The sequence below is a fragment of the Cygnus atratus genome, chromosome 2, assembly GCF_013377495.2.
Source record: "Cygnus atratus isolate AKBS03 ecotype Queensland, Australia chromosome 2, CAtr_DNAZoo_HiC_assembly, whole genome shotgun sequence".
In the NCBI taxonomy this organism is placed as follows: Eukaryota; Metazoa; Chordata; class Aves; order Anseriformes; family Anatidae; genus Cygnus; species Cygnus atratus.
Genome location: NC_066363.1, coordinates 51,107,744 through 51,128,939, shown reverse-complemented (window position 1 = coordinate 51,128,939; position 21,196 = coordinate 51,107,744). Strand labels below are relative to the sequence as shown.

Sequence of the window (21,196 nt, the reverse complement as noted above, 5' to 3'; positions counted from 1 at the left end):
CACATAGTTATCACCTGTGCAAGAAAAGAGGATTACCAGAAAAGTGTAATATACCTGTGTGAGTCCATGGTGTTTAGTATTCAATATAGTTATTTCATTTCTAAGCTTATTTTTATGAAGTATTTTCTCTTCACAAAACTGTGTTGTTAGGTTACTCCTACCTTTACCCTATTTTCACACAATTATATAGAAAAAAAAATTAAGTTTAGCTTTATTTTTCTAAAGTAGACAATACAAAATTCCATGCTGGTTAGCTATTGTGTTGAAAACGTTTTGTGGTTTTAGAGACTAAACCTATATTTTATTTCTTTATTTATTGCATTCTGTTTGTTCTTTAAGTGATAAGATCTACATTGTAGTCTTCAAGCATTAGAAAATGTTTCATTATTACCATAAATCAGTGCACAGGGAAAAAAGTAAAACCACAAGAATCTCATTATTCTTGGCTTTTATTGGTTTATAATTCCAAATGGGACTAAAAGGATCCTTTACCGATGCTATATTTTAAACATATAATGTGCATCTCAGATGGCCAATGCCCCTTTAAAACCTCAAATGTTATGAATAAGATCTCAGAAACTATCTCAGGCTCAGAAAATCAGTCAAAGAAATAAAATATTTAGAATAAAATGTGTTATATGCTTGTATGCTTACAAGAAAAAAATAATCATGAAATTATGATGCGTTGTTTTCTTGATACTGACATTATCTATGTATGTTGTAAGAAAAATCATTAGCTGATGTTGGCTTTTTATATTATAACTGCATATTAGACACTATCTTTTGAGAAGTGCTTGATTACTTACTTGTATTTTAGTAGAAAGATTGAAGTAATTCATATGCAACAGCTTTGTTTCACTTGGGGAAGCCCTTCTGTCTGGGGATACTTATGTGTAAAATATATGATTTTACAGTATTAAACTCAGTCCTGCAACTGCACTTTCATCTATTCTTCATCAAGCTTTTCCATACTTCAACTTAAAGGCAGCAGTAAAAAGTATCTCCTGTACAGTATAACATTTTAAAAATGTATTGAAACAGAAAGTGAAAAGTTGTTTGCATGCTCACATGCATATTTTTTTTAAATGACCCGTATTAACATAGTATCTGAATGCCTGTCTGTATCTCATGTTGAAAAAAAAAGAAGCTTAATTTGCCTCATCTCCCTAAATTTAAGTGCTACAAAGTAAGGACTATACATTTAAAATTTAAGTCAACACAGGATTGAATCATCAGAATTTTGCAGCCCATCAAAACCCCTACCCCTGTATCACATCCATGCATCAAGGAACCTTCTGTCCAGGCTTTTGTTTGCTGTGTATTTAGGAGGATGTTGCTGGGCTGCCACTGACTCCGGCATGTGAGCTGCTTTACAGAGCAGAGATACAGGCAGCCTTGTCCACTGGGGGAAAGCACTTCTTCCTGTGTTAGTAAGGTACTGCTCTGCTTCAAAAAATCCCACCGTCATGCACCTCTGTGTGCATCAGTTTACAAGTAGTAAATTGTGCCCAGCTCTCAGACTGAGCCCTTACTGGCTTCATCAGACCAGTGATATTTCGCTCAAGTGATACGTGACTTACTGTCCCCCTGGGAAACCACTATTGGAAAAGTTTTCGGAGGAATAGTGTCTCTTTCTGGAGTGCTACATGTCAAATGCTCCTGCACCAAAATTATGCACAGCCAGACTGGCTAAGAGTATTGCTAGTTACTCAGTGCCAAGAGGACCTTGGTTTAAGGAAATGTTCTGTGGTCTGATACACTGAATACACACTATCAATATATGGCAAACCTGGCAGAAATACAGAAGTGAACTACAACCTATTGCTGCTATCAGGCTCTGGTCTTTTCATTTTTGGAAATACCACGTGCCTATCTGTATGCTGAATTTCAAAATATATATATATATTTTTTCAGAAATATAATAAATTTGAAGATATCTTGTGCAGTTCCAAGAGGGTGTTTGAAAACAGTAGTGCTGCTGTACACAGAGCATAATGGTGGGAAAGTACATTTGCCTAAATTCTGAAGGTTTTTTGGAGTGTTGTTGGTTTGTTTGTTTGTTTTTAACCAGGAGACTGTGACAGCAGTACTGGTACAGAACAAAGGAATGGGCAATCAGAACACCAAAGGGAAAGAGCAGGAAGACAGAGGGAAAAAAAACATTTTGATATTGGCCAAAAGGAAACATGAAAGGTTTGTTGGCCAAGTAGTTCAGGAAGGATGCGCAGGAGTCAAGCTGTGTCAGGGAAAGAAATTTTGGGGAGATGCACTTAACTAGGCAGTAACACAGGGCTCGAGCTACAAGAAAGACAAACGTTTAGTGCTTCCAACAGTCCACTGGAGGCAGTGAAAGGAGAAGAGGCTTCTGGTCTCCTTATTCTCCTGTCATGTCTAGCTGTGGAGAGGCCTGCTTTGCTGCAACTCTTGTGCTTTGCTCTGCTTGCAGGTGAGATGGGAACCATGCCTTTTCTCCCTTCAAAAAACTTACTGTTAATACTTTATGTTTAATGCCTATGGTAGGAGTTGAAGGGTTTGCCATTATAGCAGTGTGAATTCCATGCCTGTTTCTTGATCTCTCTGTTTTAAAACGGTTTATATCTGTTTTTTATAGATGTGAATTTGGTGTTCTAGAAAGGCATAAATTACCGCTAGTCAACCTTAACTCTGTGTTTAAAACATTTTTGTCTCATCACATTCAAAGTTCCTAAAAAACAGTCAAATACTGTTTAGATTTAGATTAACTAAGCAGGCAGGACATCGTGGGAGTTTTCTGGGAACATTTATTCATGTGTGTCTCTGGAAGCTCCATTCCATGTTCCTCTGTTTCATGAATTTCCAGCATTTTCTCAGTCAGGAGCATTTTCCTTTTGTAAAGGAACAAACAAAATAAAGCAAAACTTCTACCTTTTGTGAGTGAGGAAAGAAACTGTGATTTCCTGTAAAAAAAAAGTGGAAGATGTATAAGGGATGGCACCTTCATTCTTCATCTTGTCTATGTGAGTGTGTAACTGGCAGTTTGGACATAGTGTGAGAGTGAAGGATGAGACCATAAAATTTCACTGATTTTTACTGAAGCTATTTCAATAAAAATACTCAAAATCACTTTGTTTGCACTCAAAATGAGAGAAATAGTCTTCAGTAAGAAAAAGCAAGAATTATACATTTTTTTTTCTTGATTTTGTTTGTTTTTCCTAGAAAGTTTAGTGGAGGTCTCTAGATTCCAAACTCAAATGCTTTTGTCTACTTCTTGCATGATTATACATTAAATTAATTTTAAGAAACTTTAAAATAATCATTGTGGTATCTCTATTCAATTTATTATGGCATTTCTCCAAATCTCTTTTACAGTGCTTTTATTGGATTTTAAGCATTTTTGCTGTGCATAACTGTACAAGGAATGAAGTTGTAGGGTGGAGATGGAGTTTGGGTTGTGCTACATGAAGCGTTCATTTGAATGTTTTTTGTTTTTTGTTTTTCCTTTGGAGATAAAACAGGTATTAATGGGGGCTAGATAGCCAAGATTCCTCTACTAAGGGAGATCTTTTCTTTGGCAAAGGCATGTTGGATTGCTGAGAAATTCTACACTAACAAAAACATGTTTATTAATATCAGTTTTGTTGGTTTTAAAGTTTTGTTGCTTAGTAAACTCACAGAAACAAGGCCTGTTAGGTATTACTTACTGGAATTTAATAGAATTGTCTATAAGAGAAATAACCCTCTCATACTGAAAAGAAAATTCACCATTCTTTGAACAGGGGCAAGAGATTGTCTGACTACTTAACAGCCATAACTGAGTTAGTGACCTCACAGAAGTAGGTCACTAGTTTGATGCCTTTAATGACTCAGAAATATCCAGCTGTCATAAATTTGTACAAGTAACTAAAGCTATTGCCTCTGTGACTAAATGTATGTATCTGAACATTTCACTTAAAGTAAAAACAGTGTAAGGAAAGGAAATACATGATGAACAATTACTAAATTGTCCTATGGTTTCCAGAAGTGTAGTCATGCAGCTGTATATTTAGTTCACGGAATGCTAGAAACATGACTAGATCCTACCAGTTAGTTGGAAAACTGCTTTTGTGGAAGTGATGGCTAAAGCAAGACAACAGTACAGACTGCAAGCAAGGAGTTCTTGTTGTTGTCTCCTCTTTACGGTTTCCGACGTAGAGCGCTCTGCCTTTCTGAACTATGAATTAAGTCAACATGCTTTTTGACATAACAAAACTCTGAACTTATTTGTGACTCATCCCTGTATTAAAGATGACGAATGTTTTTTCCTTTGCCGCCACTCCATAGGATGCAGCTGAGAGAGTTCTATTTAACATCTGCTGAAATCACTGAAAGGTCTTTCATTGATTTCAGTAGAAGCTGGATTAAGCAGGGTTTGTCTTTGAACTTTGTTCCTAAGAGAAAGAGCTTCTACCCTTTGCCTTAGCATTAAATGGCATACCACCTATTAATTTTCCACAATCAAGGCAAAGAGAGTATTAGCATCAAAAGAAATAGAAAAATAATATATGCTTCTTCTTTAAACCACCTTCCTTTTAAACCTAATCTGCTATAAAGCAAGACTGGAAGTAAACACTAGAATAGCAGACAAGTCTTTGCATGATTCGAGCCTAATCTTCAGGCTTTGTTATCTATATTCTAAAACATTATTTATGATTTATTGTTCAGAAATTAAAACAAATCTGAATTGTTTACACATTCCACTGATGTTCCATAGATTAGTATTTATTTTTTTATGAAGGATATGTTCTTAGCATTGTTAATATATATGTTAATTATTTCCTGTGATATTTAATATACTTAATCTGCATACACTGCTCTTCAATTCCATTAACAAAGTGGGGATAGAATGTGTTTGTACCTGCACACAGCTTTTTAAATCTCTAGTCTCTTTCTTTTTCCTTTAACTTTTCTAATACAGTTTATTAATATTACTTTTCAGAAAAAACAAAGAACAAAGGATCTGTCTCAGCTGTTTCATTCATACAATCCATATGATCATAAGGTAAGAAAAAATATGCTACCTACATTTCTTGTTAAGAATAATTCCAAACATTCATGATAGCTATATTTGATATTATTTTTATTCAAAAGTTAGAGGAAATTATAAAATTGAAAGCGTTAAGGCATTCATGTTATTTAAATTCTTCTATCATATAAAATTTTTTTGTTTCTTGAAGCCAAGCTTGAAAAGTTGCATTTTCTGTTTTTTGAAATCAATGACTTGCATTAACCTCCTAGAAGCATAATTTATAGATTATCACTAAATTGTGTAAAGTGATCGTATGTGGTATCTGATGCCCCTCTTTTTTCTCTCTATTCAGAAACTGTTACCCTTGAGTATGTTGGTTAGCTTGTTGTGTCAATTAGGCCCTGAGATACATGAAACTAATGAATTATCTATTGATTTGGAAGCTGTCACTGGAAGGTGCTGCTTTGCTAACAGCCTGTTGGTTGTTTTGGGGAAGAGGAAAAAATACACATTGCCATTATTACTTGATCCTGATTTGTAAAATCAGGGAAACATTGTTACTATACCCCATACCATAGGGGAGAGAAAACAAGATCAATTCCCAAAGAACCTTGCGATTGTAAAATAAAGAGTTAAAGCAGTTACAAGAAGATTTTGGAGTACCAGGAGACAGAGACAATAAAATTGGGTCAAAAGGCAGCGATTACAGCATTCTGTGCTATAACTATTCGTCATGCTTTTTTTTTGCAGACATTATGCAAAAGAATGCCTTAAGCAGATTTTGAAGAGAGAGTTAAGAAAGCTTGTAAATATTTTCAGGGAGTTTCTCCAATCTTGGATCAATCTGTGGGCTTGGTTTTTTTAAGCAAGTACACTAGATCCTTCAACAATTTATAAGCAGTATGAGATCACTCTTTCTGCTTCTGTTTTGCAAAATGTGTGTGATTTTGCAAGTATGCATACATAGATACACATTTGTAAAAAGAGCTGAGTTTTATAATTGGGGAAAGAAGGTGGCAGAAGTGCATATGTATGTGCACCTATCTATATGTATGAACACATGAGAAGTGTGCGTGTGTGTAACTATATGTACATCTGTGAGAAAGAAATACATTCTGTAAATATTAATGGATTAAATATATCAGGCAAGTTGTTTCTACAGTTACGATCTACTTAAACATTTACATTAAAAAAAATGTCAAACAGTAGGTTTTCTATAATTTTAATAATTATATATCATTTCAAGTTAAATCCATCAGTTTGAACTATTTTTTTATAGATAGGCTTTCATTGTCTGCAAGACCTGGTAAAGCAGATGTTAAGGGCCTGTGAAAATTGACAAACATGAAGAATAAAGGAAATCAGTGTAACAAGATTTTGAATTAGATCATTGTTCTTCTGAGTTGAAGCTTTTTAAGTTAAATGTAATAGTAAGTTAATTAATTTCTAATAAGTAGAAGCAACTGATGAACCAGAAGCTTTGATATTCTTCTCCATGTCTAAATTCTTCTGTGCCAAACACTTTTTATTCATAGTACAAGGAAATTCCATTATTCTTTTATTAGCACTTTTAGTGGACCTTGGCCATTTGTAACTCCTGCTGCCTTCCTGCTCATATCCTTTGTGGCATTATATCAAAGTATCCTCAATTGATTTTGGCTTCAGTTGTGAAGACTTGTGCACTCTTTACAAATTAGTCATCAGGTGATGTGAAATTGAATATAAATGCTTAGATATATTCCCTTTTGATTTTTGTTTTAGGACCTATAATAAGATATTAAAAGTAGCACAATTGTTTGATGAGTGGTTTTTGATGCTTTGCTCTTCTGCTGTTTTCAAGCACATTCCACATATATATCTGAGAGCAAAAGGAAAAAAAGGGCAAATGAAAGTATGCAAAAAAAGGACGATCTTCCCTAATTTTCCATTTGACGGTGAGGGTTTTCTTTCTGCTAACTACTTCCTATTTGTGGTGGCCAGAATGAATCATTGCAGGCTTCTTGCTTTATGCTGTTTATTTCTATCTTAGCTCCCAATTTCACAATTGTTACAGTCCAGAAAAGGGCTTTTAATTTTTATATTAAATCTAACAGTGATCAACATTAATTGAAAATACAGTTATTTCAAGTGGAGGTCTATGCTAGTTGTACTGTAGTTCTGTTTTGTCTGATTAAATGTCAGAAAGGTTCTGGTTTGGGGGGATTGTTTGTTATTTCGTAGATTATTTTCAGTAAATATAAAAAGAGATTTTATGCTTTGTTCAAGTGTTGGTGATACAGGATCATGGTGCGAATAACTTAAATTACTGGCTTCCAGGATTCTTGGTCAGTTAAAAGGTTTTTCTCTGAGAACCTTTCAGAAGTGGAGAAGACATAACTATAAAGGATAAGTTAGAGCTTGGTAGTAGTTAAAACAGATAAACTACAGTGGCTGGAACAGGACTATCCACCTAGCATTGATAGTGTTTCACCTTTTTGTGGAGTACCACATAGAAAAGAGAAAAACTGATCAGAAAAAGTTCATTCTTCCAGATTTGTGCTTCACTTACTAAAATAGAAAATGATGTTCTGAGGGAGTGACTGCACTAGCCTTACTAACTTTATTGTAGTTTATGCTCAGTGAGGAGACTGATAGATAGCTGTTCCTTGAAGTTCTCCCGCAGTTTATTGCCTATCTGGTGCAAATTACTGCATCATAAAAGACATTTTAAATGTCTGTGGTTGTGCATTCCCAAGTGAAAAGCCAGGTCTTTTATCGAGAGGGAAAGCAAGATTTCTTTTTCCTTCCACTTTCAGGTGTGGAGTCTTGTATTTAGTTGAGGCCTTAATTAAGCAGCAGAGGGGAAATAGCCTTTAAGTTCTTCCATGACAAAGGCATACAAAAGAGGGAGAAAATCTGCCTCTGCTAATAGCAGATGAAGGGTAGTTAAGCTCCTGCATTATTTATTACCAAAATATATGTAGTTTACCATGTAGCTGCCCTTGTCATTGATCAGATGAAACCATATAACAGCAAAACTCGAAAACTGCCTTTCCATTGTATATGTGTCCAGGGGGATTTGATCCTGTTTTGTTCCACCTGGTGTCACCATGGTGTTACAGAGCCTCCAGCTACAGAACCTGGGGGTCTTTCAAATACTGTGCCACCGACAGGGCTCATTGTAGCATCAGTCCCGAATGCCTGGGAAATGTATTGACTTCAGACATATAGGAAAAGCTCGCTTTTCCCAGATTTTTGTTATTGTCAAAGTAAATAAATATATTCTAAAATGCATAGTTTCTAAGCTTGTAATTATTTTGAAAATGTTGGTATGCATCTTGATTATTAAAAGCTATTCCAAGTGGCTGTTTGCTTGCCGTTTGTTCAATCTTATTTCAGTGAATATGTGTAAGAACACACAGAATTCTCTTTGTAGATGAAGCTGTTCCTTATTCTGAAATACTTGCTTTTTCCTGTGTTTATGTAGAGTAGGAATATCTGTAGCCTGACTTTCTTGAGTCAAGTTCTGACTGCTGTCTAATGTTTCCTAGTTAGTAGTAGAACAGCTCTTCTGCTTACATGTTTATCTTTTCCTAGCACCATCAGAAAAATAAGTTGAAATGAGATCCTCACGAAGCTCTACCAACCATGATTTTAGTGTATTAAAATTAAAAAGGATATACTTGAGGAATGCTTTTATTTATTGTTGTTGTTGTTGTTTACCTTTAGCTATTATCTGACCAATTTTCTAATAGCTCATTCAATGAAAACTTGTTTGCACACAAGCCATTTCTGCTGAACCTTTTCTGTATGTATACTGAGAGCTTTCACGCTGCACGCCTCAAGAATTTTATTCTGTTTGCAATGGATGTTTAACTTCCATAGTGTCTTTCTCCCAAATGATGTTTGCCTTTTAAAACTTGACCAGTTGTAATAGCAGGTTCCTTGGTCAAAAACAACGGATTTGGGGAGCATCGGGATCCCATATGTGGAAAACGTTCAGATCCACCAGCACAGAGGCCTAGTTCTTTTTTTTTTTCTATCTGTTGGATGAGTAAGGATTCTGTCTATCCCTGGAGCAGTTGTTTAGAATGATAATCTTTATTTCTGCAGTGCAAAAACCTGTTTTTACTTATAGAAGAGAATATAGCAGAAGTGCTATTTATTTTGGTGCTCTGCCTCTTCAGAGGATAGCCAGGAAGAGAGACTTAGGGCACGTCCATACATTGAGTTGTGCTGTTACAGAGAGAAATCCTCTGTGCTAAAAACTCAGCTCTGGATTTGATTCTTCCTTTTGCAACCTGAATCTGTTGCTCAAGAATAGGGCATGAGCTATGAAAAAAATAAGGTCGCATATTATATGTCTTTTCAGTGGTTTATTTTAGCATATGCTGTATCCAACCAAGAAACAGTCAATGTTCATGGTTTTTGAAAAGAGTTTTTTGAGAGATTTTTTTCATAGCTGAAATTGCTCAGGATTTAAAAAAAAAAATCAGGAAATGTGCTCTAATTGATGCAATACTAATCAAATATTTGCAAAAGCTTTAAGCCTCATGCTTTAAAGTGTTCCATATTAATGTGTTATAGAAATGTTAAAAAACCTCAGCTTAAACTTCACAGACAATACCTGTGTGATTGGCAAGTTATAAGGACTTGTATTGTGGCACACAATTAATTGGCACAAAGCTTTCTTTTTTTTTTTTCTACCTCTAAGCCTGTTAAGTCATTTGGGATGGGCAAAAAGTTGAATCCTGTATTCCTTTGTCTTTGACAAAGGTAGAGATGTATGTAACTGGCTCAAGGAAAATAGCAAGATTATGCATGGCTATCCTTAAAGTTAAGGTGCTAATGTCTGCTGTTGCTTACAGACTTACCATAAGAATTGTTTTCAACCAATTGTTTCAATAGTGCACAGACTCTAGCTCCAGTTTCTAACAGAAAATAAGTAATCTAATGTCAGCAGCCGTAAATCTGTGGTTGCAGGGCATTCTTTTCTTCTGCAGGATTCTGTGACTCCTCTGAAGAACTTGAGGCATTTGGAAGTCAGGAAAATCCAAAAATGATGCAAGAGCGTGTAAGGAAGCATGAGGATGAAACTGTACTTTCATAATGAAACATAAGCCAGTACCAAACAGCCAGGATCTCAGCTGGCGCTGCATATGAAGGCTAGTATGGTCTTAGTGGTATCCATTGACAGTAACAAAACATATTAATGATACGATGCCCAAAGCTGTGGTATTGTCTAGAAATCGTCATAGGCACCCATGTGAAACGTGAAATGTGCAACAGCAAGAGGAAAGTCCCAGACGGAGGGTGAGGGAATTAAGGCAACTGGCTTCTGGTAGCAAAACCTGTGAAGTTCTTCACTCCTTCTGGCCACTGATCCATGGCTGGTGGCCTCTGGGGACAGTGAGTTGTGGCACAGTGATGGGGTGATGGCAGTGGGAACCGGTGAAACTGGCTGCACCATGGGGTGCAGAAACAGAGGGAGGTGGGAAATTAAGAGCTTCAGCTGGGACCAGTTTCCCTACCAGTGAATTGCTTCCTTTTGTTTTTATCCTGTGTTCAGGGAAGCTGGACCCCATGTGCATTCTTCACAATGAAGTAAAATTAACAAAAGAATTTCTGATGTCTAGTGAAATAAACAAATCTAAAATTCCTGATTGTTGGCTAACTTTCTAATGGCAGGCATCACTGTCTGCTCAAGCTGCTTTGTCAACTAGATCCTGAAAACTGAAGATGTCTGCAGCGTGGTATGACTTGATTACATGAGAGAACATGTAAATTGAAATGTTGGACAGCTTATAGAGTTGGAAGTGTTGCTATAAGAATGTTTTCTTGAGAGAAGCTAGCGAAAGATTAAAACAGTTGCAGTATTAAATGTATCTGGCAGATGAGACTTACATCTTTCAGTAAACTTTGCTCATATCTCTTTAGTAGTTCTTAATTTCCCAGACTTTGCTGTATTCTGCTTCTTTCTTTGTTGCTGGCCATAGATGACATTTCACAGCCAGGGGTATTAGAACGGGTTTTTTCATGTATCAGGCATACAGGCTAGCATGTTTAAGGAAACCACGTTGGGGTGTTTTTCTGAGTCTGGGGACAAGCTATTTCAGAACTGCTAGAAAACAAGAAATTTTTGTGATTTTTCATAAAGACGGTGATGTTTCTCAGATACCAACTGGGTGTTTTGAAAGATGGGGGAGGAGGAGCGGTGGAAGTACCATGAACATGTAGGTTTTACCTTTGAGCAAGAGAAAAAGAAAGTCATTTTGAGATTTTTCAGGTAATGACTTGGGCATATGATTCTGAAAAACAACAAAAATCCTTTTAACCCACTTTCCCTTTATTCAAGGAACTGCATTGTACTAAATCATAAGGCAACTGTGAGCTTGCAACGCCTGTGACATAAGCCATAGTCTGAATTTCCTAAAGCAGGTGCTTTGAATTGTTCTTCTGTAAGATGAAAAAGATTTCTAGGTTATTGCTGAAGAGACTGAGCCTTTTGCTGTCTCCTGCTTCAAGATAGATTTCAGTTTTAATTTAATAGCTCAGATGTCAGGTACGACCACGTTTTATGGAAATATTCTTATTGTAACCTACATCCATTCTTCTCTCTTCCTTTCCCTTGTGCTCAGAACTGCTTTTTGGAGGAGGCTGCATAAAGCTGTTTTGTGCTCTTGATATGATGTAAGGCTTCAAAGAAAACTACTGAAAGAGAAAAGCAATTTCTATTTGGAAAAGCAGTGCAGTGGCCTTGTGCTAATGGCATACTTGAACATTACTTGATGACAGTGAAGAAAATCTAATGGCCTGAAAAGCTGCTGCTTTTTCTTGACTTAACTCTTAGCTACGATGAAGTTTATGCCATCTGTAACACAAAGGAAACTAATATATAGAACAAAATATATATTTGAACAAAATATATATTTGAACATATTTGAACAAAGAATATATTTGAACAAAAACAAAAATATATAAAAATCAGGTAGTGTATGCTTAATGCTGTGGTTAAAACTGTATTCAGTACCAGTAACTTTTGCTGTAATTCAGTGTTTAAAGCATCAAACCTGTCTGATGCAAACTGAATTGTTTGGGATTGTTACCTCAGTTATCACTCAGAAGGGAAGATTTACTTTTTTAGGTTAAACAGGTGCTTCTATGTCTTGCTAAAGAAACCTTTCTAAAAGCTGATTAACAGTAGCCTGTAAAAGCACATTTTCATCTGTAAGCAAAGGTAATGCTGTATAATGAAGCATAGACTTAGATGTTTAACAAGGTATCAGGTATTATTGAAATGTCTTCATTAGTGACTGTCAGAAAAGTTTAAGAAATACACTGATGAAATCCACACATACTCTCCCATATACCCCCAATGTACAACTGTTCTGGAAAATTAGGAAAAGAGCAAGATATAAAGGTAAAAATGATCACAGAAAGAAAAAAAAATGTGATGAAAAATGTGGCAAAAGTAAAATAATGTTTGAGAAGTTTCTGTGATGATAATGAAAAGCTGATTATTAGATGTGAACTGCAGTTTCATTAGGGCAGCTAAATAGGTGAAAACAAGTTCTGCACACATCACTTTGCACAGCACAGAAATAACAGTTTTTCTCCATATGGCTGTGGTTACTTCCAAAATACAGTCTTTCTTTTTGGACAATTGGCTAGATCAAAATGACATTGACAAGTATGAGAGAGTGTGAATAGAAGTAGAAATAATTACGGCAGTTTGTTACCCTGCAAGGAAAAAAAATACAGCTTTCATCTGTGGCAGTTGCATGAGATACACAACACCTATACATTTTTTCAATTCAATAATCATGAAAACATTGGTAATTTACTTCACAAATTTTCTTTGTGGTAAAACATGCAAATGCTGGTATAGCAGATTGCATCAAATAAGCATTTTCTTCCTCTAAAAATACTGAAATATAAAATGAGAGACAAGATTTATGGGGACAGTAAATATCCATCCTATCAACTCACACAAAACAAATGATTTGGGGCAGATTAATCCTCTTGTTGCTTTGCAAAGGAAGGCGTTACCTTTCTCTGCATGTCTTGTTTCACCTCTGTTCCTTGTCCATTATAAATGTGATGCACAGAAGTATGACAAAGAAAGGTATTTCAGATTTTCTAAAATTAGTTGCTGGAAAACCTTGAAATCATAAGAAGTAAATGTTGACCATCTTAAAATTTTGTTTAAGCTCCCTTTAATCTTCCTTTGGCAGCATAATGGAGTATATAACTAATGTTCTACGGCCGGTTCAAGTTTAGATCAAGTTCGAGTGTCTTTCCTTCCCCCGCTTCCTAACATCTTATTTGATGTATTTCTTTTTGGCTGTGCTGTGTGTAGCAGATTGTATTTCCCAATTATCTTTTACCTTTTTGTGGTGCTTCAGCCCAGCAGGCAGCACCACACAGCCACTTGCTCACTCTCCTCAGGTGGGATGGGGGAGAGAATTAGAAAGATAAAAGAGCGAGAACTCATGGGTTGAGACAAGGAGAATTTACTGGGTAAGGCAAAAGCCACAGGTGCGAGCAAAGCAAAGCAAGGAATTCATTCGCTGCTTCCCATCGGCAGGCAGGTGTTCAGCCACTTCCAGGAAAGCAGGGCTCATCATGCGTGATAGTTCCTTTGGAAGACAAACGCCATCACTCTGAACGTCCCCCCCTTCCTCCTTCTTCACCCCAGCTGTTACAGCTGAGCATGATGCCATGTAGCGTGGAATATCCCCTTGGCCAGTCTGGGTCAGCTGTCCTGGCTGTGTCCCCTCCCTGCTTCTTGGGCACCCCCAGCCTCCTCACTGGCAGGGCAGCCCATAAGAAGCAAAAAAAAAAAAAAAAAAAATAGTCTTTGGCTCTATGTAAACACTTCTCTACAACTAAAAACCTCAGTGTATTATCACCACTATTTTCATCAAAAATCCATAACACAGCATTGTGCGAGCCTCTGTGAAGAAAATTAACTGGATCCTAGCCAAAACCATGACACTGTTCGCACTTTTTCCCCTCCTTCTTTCTTTGTTCTATTGCCACTTCTCTGCTCACTATTTTTCCTCCATGTTGTCTACATTCTTTATTCTCTTTTTTCCTACCTATTTTGGTTTATTATCTTCTTGAGATTTTAATGTTTTATTCTCTCTCCATTTACTTGATTTCATCTGCCCTTCCATTGTTGTTTGTTTTTCTTTTCCTAAATATGTTATGGAGCCCCATATGTCCACAGACGTACCTTCTGCACACCATCTTCTTACTAGAGGCCAACGTTTGGTTTTGTTTTTAAAATTATTGTAGACTTCCTGCGTACTTGACGTGTTATATAAAGTTCTAAATGTTACCCAGGTTGGCATCAATGCTTTTGTTACCAGAAGATTTGGGATAATTGGACTTTCTTACATGGAGTGAACGTATTCCATTTACTTTTCTTCTTCCTTGTTCCTGTTTAAAAGCTTGGTTTAATCACTGATATAAAGCTGTGAGGCAGGTGTATATTTTCTGTCTTTGTGTATGACAGTAAAAAATATGGAAATGTTGAACTCCTTATCCTCTCTTGTGTGGAGAGAATAGACACAACACAGTGTTCTGTGTTGCACGCATACACACACAGACCAAGAACTTTGAATTGAGATTCATTTCAAGTACCATCCAGAAACAATTTGCTGTTACTTCAAGTAAGTCAGGGAAGGATGGGATCACACTTTTCCTAATTCATACAGTCATCACTGCCTATGAGTCCATCCTCTATTGCTGTTGTTTAAATTCTTGGAACCAGAAATACTGTCTGTACTATATTCCACTTAAAAAAAAAAAAAAGGGAGTAAAGAAAGGTTACTTACCATACAATGTAAAAGCAAAATTCAGGTAAAGTGACCATGTTAAACTATAGATTGAATTTGGACTTTTTCTACACAGGAAACTTGTACTACTGCTGTCCGTCAGCACAGCACAGCTAGCACACTTTCAACATGAGCTCAAGTGCTTTCCATTCAAAGACAGATGAAGGAGGAGTTTGCAGAATATGCTAACAAACCATGTGGATTTTGTGTAGTAAATCTAGGTGACTGACACTTGAATCAAAGCATCTGTATTAGCTGCAGTGAAATTTAGGCTACTTACAAACATGCTTTCAGTAGTCTTGCACTCAAGTCTACCTGTGTCTCAGGGTAGGGCTCATGGTCTTAGGAGAGAGATGGCGTTTGGTGTTCAGGTGTAACTAGAAAAACATTCTACATTTTTTTAACCAGTTGCTAATCTTTTTTGAGAATTGGAGGATGATTGTTTAAGGATGTCAGTCCTCTAGTGATTTAGTACGCATACTGTGAGTAAAACTGGTAAGTTTCAGTTAAATTACCCAGATGCTAACATGTACTCTAGCTGTGTAAATTAGGGCAGAGTTATAAGACCTCTAAACCTAGTGCAAGGGTTGATACTCAGTCGGTAGACTTTGAGTTAAATCTTTAGTGTTAATATGCCATGGAGGTTTATGTCCCAGTTGAGGGCAGAAACATCTAAAACACATGGTTCAATTCTAGCTGTACTGAGCTTTTGTGTATCAGGAGTGATAGGTGTCAGGAGGAATCATAGAATGGCTTGGGTTGGAAGGGACCTTAAAGATTGTCTAACTCCAACCCCCCTGCTATGGGCAGGGATGCCACCCACTAGATCAGGTTGCTCAGAGCCTCATCCAGCCTGGCCTTGAACACCTCCAGGGATGGGGCATCCACAGCTTCTCTTGGCAACCTGTTCCAGTGCCTCACCACCCTTACAGTGAAGAATTTCCTCTTAATGTCTACTCTAAATCTATCCTCTTTTAGTTTAAGACTATTCCCCTTGTCTTATCATTATCGACCTGAATAAAGAGTCCTTCTCCATCCTTTTTATAAGACCTTGTTACGTATTGAATAAGTATTTAGTATTAATAATTAATATTTAAGTATTAAGTAAAGAAGAGAGGTACAAACCTGTATTTTACTATAAATGCAAATTAACAAAGCATATATTGTTTCTTAAATTTGACATGCTCTTCATATTATTTTTCCTCTGTATTTTGTTATTTTATGAACATAAGATACTCTTCATCCAAAAATTGTATCCATCCAAAGATGGATAAAATAAACTATCCAACTTTCCATTCATTTTTGAAAGAAAGGCTCCAGCTTGAGAGGTGTATATGGCTACCACCTTCTTTATAATTTATTTCTAATTTTGGAGAGGTTCCAACTTCAAAAATTATCTTTCCAAGAAGTTGTAGCTTCTTCCTGTAATTCTGAAGAGATTGCCTCTAAGGTGTCTGAAGTCTAAAAGATGTGGGGCCAATGTCAAATTTAAGGTTTGGTATCTCATGATCCATCAGGATAAAAAAAGGAACAGGACTTTTACAGTTTCTTCATATTAAATGTGACATTTGCTAATATCAATTGAAGAAACTAAAATGTTGATTTTTAAAGATGGTGTTTCAATTCATGCAAATGCTGCTTTAGGTTGGCTTTTGAAGTGTTTAAGTGTATTAGGCTTAATTTTTCTTTCACCCTTTCTTCATTCAATCATGATAGTCATACCTTGTCATCTGGTTATTTTAAAAAAGATAAAAAAAAAAAGATGTGCAAGTAGTTGCCAAAGGTCTTTAAAAAACAGATTTTTTTCTAAACTGTATTTCTATGAAATTTGATACATGTAGCACACATAGGAGGGTTGTTGTGATAAAACCCTGTAGGTTGCAAATACAAGCAGTCATGCTGACAAATTCTTTAAGTCTTTATTTCATATTGTCATTTTTTCCAGGAAAAAATACGTGTTCTTACTGCTGTTCGTTTTCATATATCCTTTAATAATCATTTATGAGGCGTGTGCATGGCAAATTATGCTCTCTCATGCCTTTTATTTTTACAAGCTTATTTTTTTATATAAAAGAACTGCTTGCTACAAAACCTTACAAGACAGAAGCCATCACTGTTTTACATTGCAGTGTAAACCTTATTTTCCATAGAACATTTGCAGAAAATGTCTAGTATAAAGCTAAACATATGAACCATTTATAAGCCCTGTGCTGCTACAGCCATTAAATACCAATTCACGTGTCAGACAGACGGTGGCAGCTGCTTTGTTAATGTATGGCACAATCCCATATTAAATCAAATGGCAAGTGGACAGTTTGACAGATACTGTCATCAGTGCAAACATTATTAAACTCATTAAAGAGCTTGCTTTTATTTTTTTATTTAAAGTTCATGCATTTACTTGGCAGAGTCTTTTTCAGAGCCTACAGCAGTGAGTACTACTTCTCCAGCATTCTGCCTAACAAACCCGATCTGTGTCTGTCCATTCCTTGGGGGCAGTGCCACCATGTTTATGGCTTCCTCTGCACGCTGCGTGTTAGGGTCTGTGACCAGAAATTCCATTTGCGAGCACATCGTTGTGGATGGCACTCAGTGGTCTTTTCATTTTGATTGATGCCTCTGGTTTTGCACCATCTGGCTTCTGATAGGCTGCATTAATCATATCCTGTGCTAAGAAAATTTAGACAGGATTTCTTTAGTAAGTACATGTACATGGAAAAGTGTGTATTTATGTATTTAATTCCTATAGGTTCCAGTCATACAAACAGGAGCAACAGTGCTGCCATACAGTTTGTGCTCAGATAATTAGATCTCTATTTTGAATATACATATTTCAGTTTTACTCCTACACTTTTAACTATTTTGCTTTCTATCAGCTGTTTATAGTTGCTTCCTTATATTGACATTGCTTTCTGTTAGGAACAATGGACTTGGCTAAAGTATGCTTGCATCTCATTTTTTTTAAGTTAATCTTAAAATTTCTCTTTCCACTGCTTTGGTGCTAAACTATAGTTCCTCACTTCTTGTGTAAACATAGGTTGACATAATAGTTTCTGAAACAGAATGTCATCAGGTTTAAAATTTTGTAGGTGTAGAACATTTTTTAAATTGTTGTATTTAAATTTACATCTTGGGAAAACAAAAGAATCTTAATTTTATGTACAATATACAAAAGTCAGTGATCTGCTATATGGAAGACTTCTGACTGAATCTGACAGTAGTGTACTTAAGGTATACTACTTGTTGGACTAGCAATATTAATACAGTATAGTCTCCCAATACATATGCAGCAATTAATCAGGCAATATGCAATTGTTAAGTGTTCAAATTTTTATTTGGATTTCAAATTTACAGGTAAGCAGCTATCCTCCTCCATATTAGGTTGCTTTCTTTCTGTGGTCTTTTACAATATGACTTGAGGGGAAAATTTGTCCTGTAGGATACCCTGTCACATGGAAACCATATGTTACATGTTAGGTTTAAGAAACTATTTAATCTTCACCTTTTAGATTTTCAAAGACCAAGGGAATCTTTTCTGTTAGGAATTACAGTGGTGCCCTAGATTCCCTTCCCCTTCCCCTGCTATGGACGTAGTGCTCCGTGAAATGCTCAGCGGACAGTGATGCTTTATACTCTTAATGAAAAATCAATTAGGCTCATTTTCTATACCCCCAAGTTCCACACTTACTGGTCACACTGGGTCCACTTTTTTTTTTAGATTTCCCTCACCAATCAAACGGTGTGAAAGCATCACAGCCACTGATTTTTCATTGACAGCTAGAAATGGCTATTGTTGAGGTTTTCTTGTTGTTTCTTTGTTGTTGTTTTTTGTTGTTGTTTTTACTTTTTTTGCCCCATTTTCCTCAGTGCTCTCATGAGTAGAGCTTGCAGTGATTTTGAAATCTTTTTTTAAGTGTTATTATTCCCTCTGCTTTGCCTGTGCAAATACCTGAAGATTGAGGTGCAGAACAGCTCTTTCTAAGACTTAGCAGGAAGATGGGCAGAAGGATGACCAATATTTACCTGTAACCCCACCGACTAAAACAAAACTTCCTGTACTGATTTTATTTCTGACAAGCTTGATGCTGTCATTTTAGAGTAGGTGAGGTTTATTTTGAGACATCTAGCGTGAGTTCTTTAAAAGTTAAAACTGTATTTATGGTTGAAAACTAATGGCATGTTAGAAAGTTGTTTGACATACTACAGAAACAATTTTGGAGGAAAAATTAGAAAATTCAATCACTATATTTAACAAAGATATAAAGCTCCTTAAGGTCTAGCACTGTGCTGGTGCTTCAGTGCCTTTCTTTATCTCGCATTTGTTTGTTTCCACGTTTACTTCTGCAAAACTGTCCTTTTTCTATTGTTTTCCTGTTGACACATTCATGTTTTCTTGTACGTACATTTTAAAGAGAAGGCTTGTTTGTTTGTTTACAGTTTCACAGCTTTCTAAAATAGACAACTGTGGTTGAGAGAATCATAATTCACCAATAATTTGAATTAAATTTAGTATAGATGCTAATAATTAGGGTAAACAAAACCTGCTTAATCATTATTACATTATTACCATCTTAATTTGTGTGCCATGGAGGTTTTAAAAGAAAATAGTCATAGCCACACTACCAATCAGTCTGTCCTCAGTGTTGAAATCATTTCTCTGAAAAATTAACAACTGATCTTGAGTAATTATGCTTTGCACCTTCCAGATACAGAACTCCCACTCTGTTGTGCCTGGATCATTGTAATAACATTTTACCTCAGAGATGTTAGGGAAGTTTAAAAGTTAAACTCTTGTCAACAGGCATATCAGTAGCATCCACTAAGCTCCCCGTTGGCTCTTCATAAAAGCCTGGTTCATCAAGCTCGGAAGAAGCCGTCAGTAAGCATACTGCTCCCTGTTGTTCTCATTAGCAAGCTTCGAACTTTGAGTATCAGCATCACCATACAGACTTGTAGAAGCTGGAGCAGTCCAATACCTTGTTGTTAGTAGAGCTCTGCAGTGAAAATGAAAGTTGAGTCTGAACTTTGTAAGATGTGATCAGGACATATTCACTTCTGTATTACACTTAAAAACATGGAGCAAAAGGTAAAATATATTTGCAAGCATCTTCCTGACAACTGAAAAAAATCTTTGATATTGTGAGCTAAACACTGGTACATAGAATCAAATGGTGAGTTCAGGGCCTGCTGGATGGATAACAGAAATCCCCAAAGGGGGAGCATTTATACCCTGGATTTCCTTTTGTACCTTTCCAAAGTTATATGTGTCAGCTTAGAAAAATTACCAACAACAACTTGTCAGCCACAGATACTGACTGTTGGTGTTTTCATCTGATGACTTTCAATAAGTGATTCCATGTGAAAAAACTTATTACTGTATTTTCTGAAATGCAAGGCCTGCCTACGCTTTTCAAGTGAAGGACTCCAGTCAATCGTATCTTAGTCCATGCAGGTTTAATGACTTAGCTTCTTGAAATCAATGTCAATCAATTACTTCTGTAGAAATACACCTTGCATTGTAGTAGTGATGCTGCACGGTGTCTTATCACCACCACTTCGTGATACAGACTTGATATGGAGAAGAAAGGGTGTTGAATTTGGGGTTGTATTTTTGTTACTTTCTTTTTTTGACCTTACTCTCACTCTTTATGTTGAAATAAACATAGGTAGTAAATACTTTTAAATTTATTACAGTTCTCCTGTTCCTATATGTGTATTCCATTCTTTATGAAGCTTTCCAATAACAAAGCAAAAACCTTCTAATGGGCTGAATAAAACTTTTAATAGACTCATTTCCAGTACAATTTAATATACTGGTATCTGTTCTTACTGTTATGCTGATTAGTAGTAACATTGTGTCAAAGGATAATGTTGATTTCTTGCAGGATTTGGGGGGTTTGAAAACAGATACTATTGGTAGTTATTTTCAAAAACTCCACTCATTTGTATTTTAAAATACACATAATTTGATATGCCCAATAATCTAGAAGAGTATATGTGCGAAGCTATGTATAAAAAATTCTACTTCAGTGAGAGTATATACAAGGTTTTGGTGCTTTTTAATTCCATTATAAATACTGTCTTTTAGTAATTTCTTGTCTTGCAATGGGTGTAGTTTTAAGGGTAGAAGGAGGAGCACTAAAACAATGCTATGATTTATTTGTATGTGGAACTTCTGTCATTGTGTGGATATGGAACATTTCTCTTACTGGTTGGCAAATTTGTACACATGCAAGATCTGCAGGACTGGTAAGAAATTAGGCCTGTATATCAAAATGTTTTGTGGAAGTAGAGAAAGTCCTTACGGTGAAACCTTTGTATTCTTCATATCTAAATTAAAACAATATAATTATTCAGATTTGAAATAGAATAATGGTATTGCCAAGAAAAC

The 21,196-nt window shown here is 36.1% G+C and overlaps 1 protein-coding gene across 1 annotated transcript in view; it reads left to right on the top strand.

Moving 5' to 3' along the window:
• CDKAL1 (CDK5 regulatory subunit associated protein 1 like 1) overlaps positions 1 to 21,196 on the top strand; it is a 434,104-nt gene that overhangs the window by 336,566 nt on the left and 76,342 nt on the right. Inside the window, exon 13 of the mRNA XM_035549604.2 lies at positions 4,955 to 5,017. Within this exon, the coding sequence (XP_035405497.1) occupies positions 4,955 to 5,017 (63 nt within the window). The remainder of the gene's footprint in view (positions 1 to 4,954; positions 5,018 to 21,196) is intronic.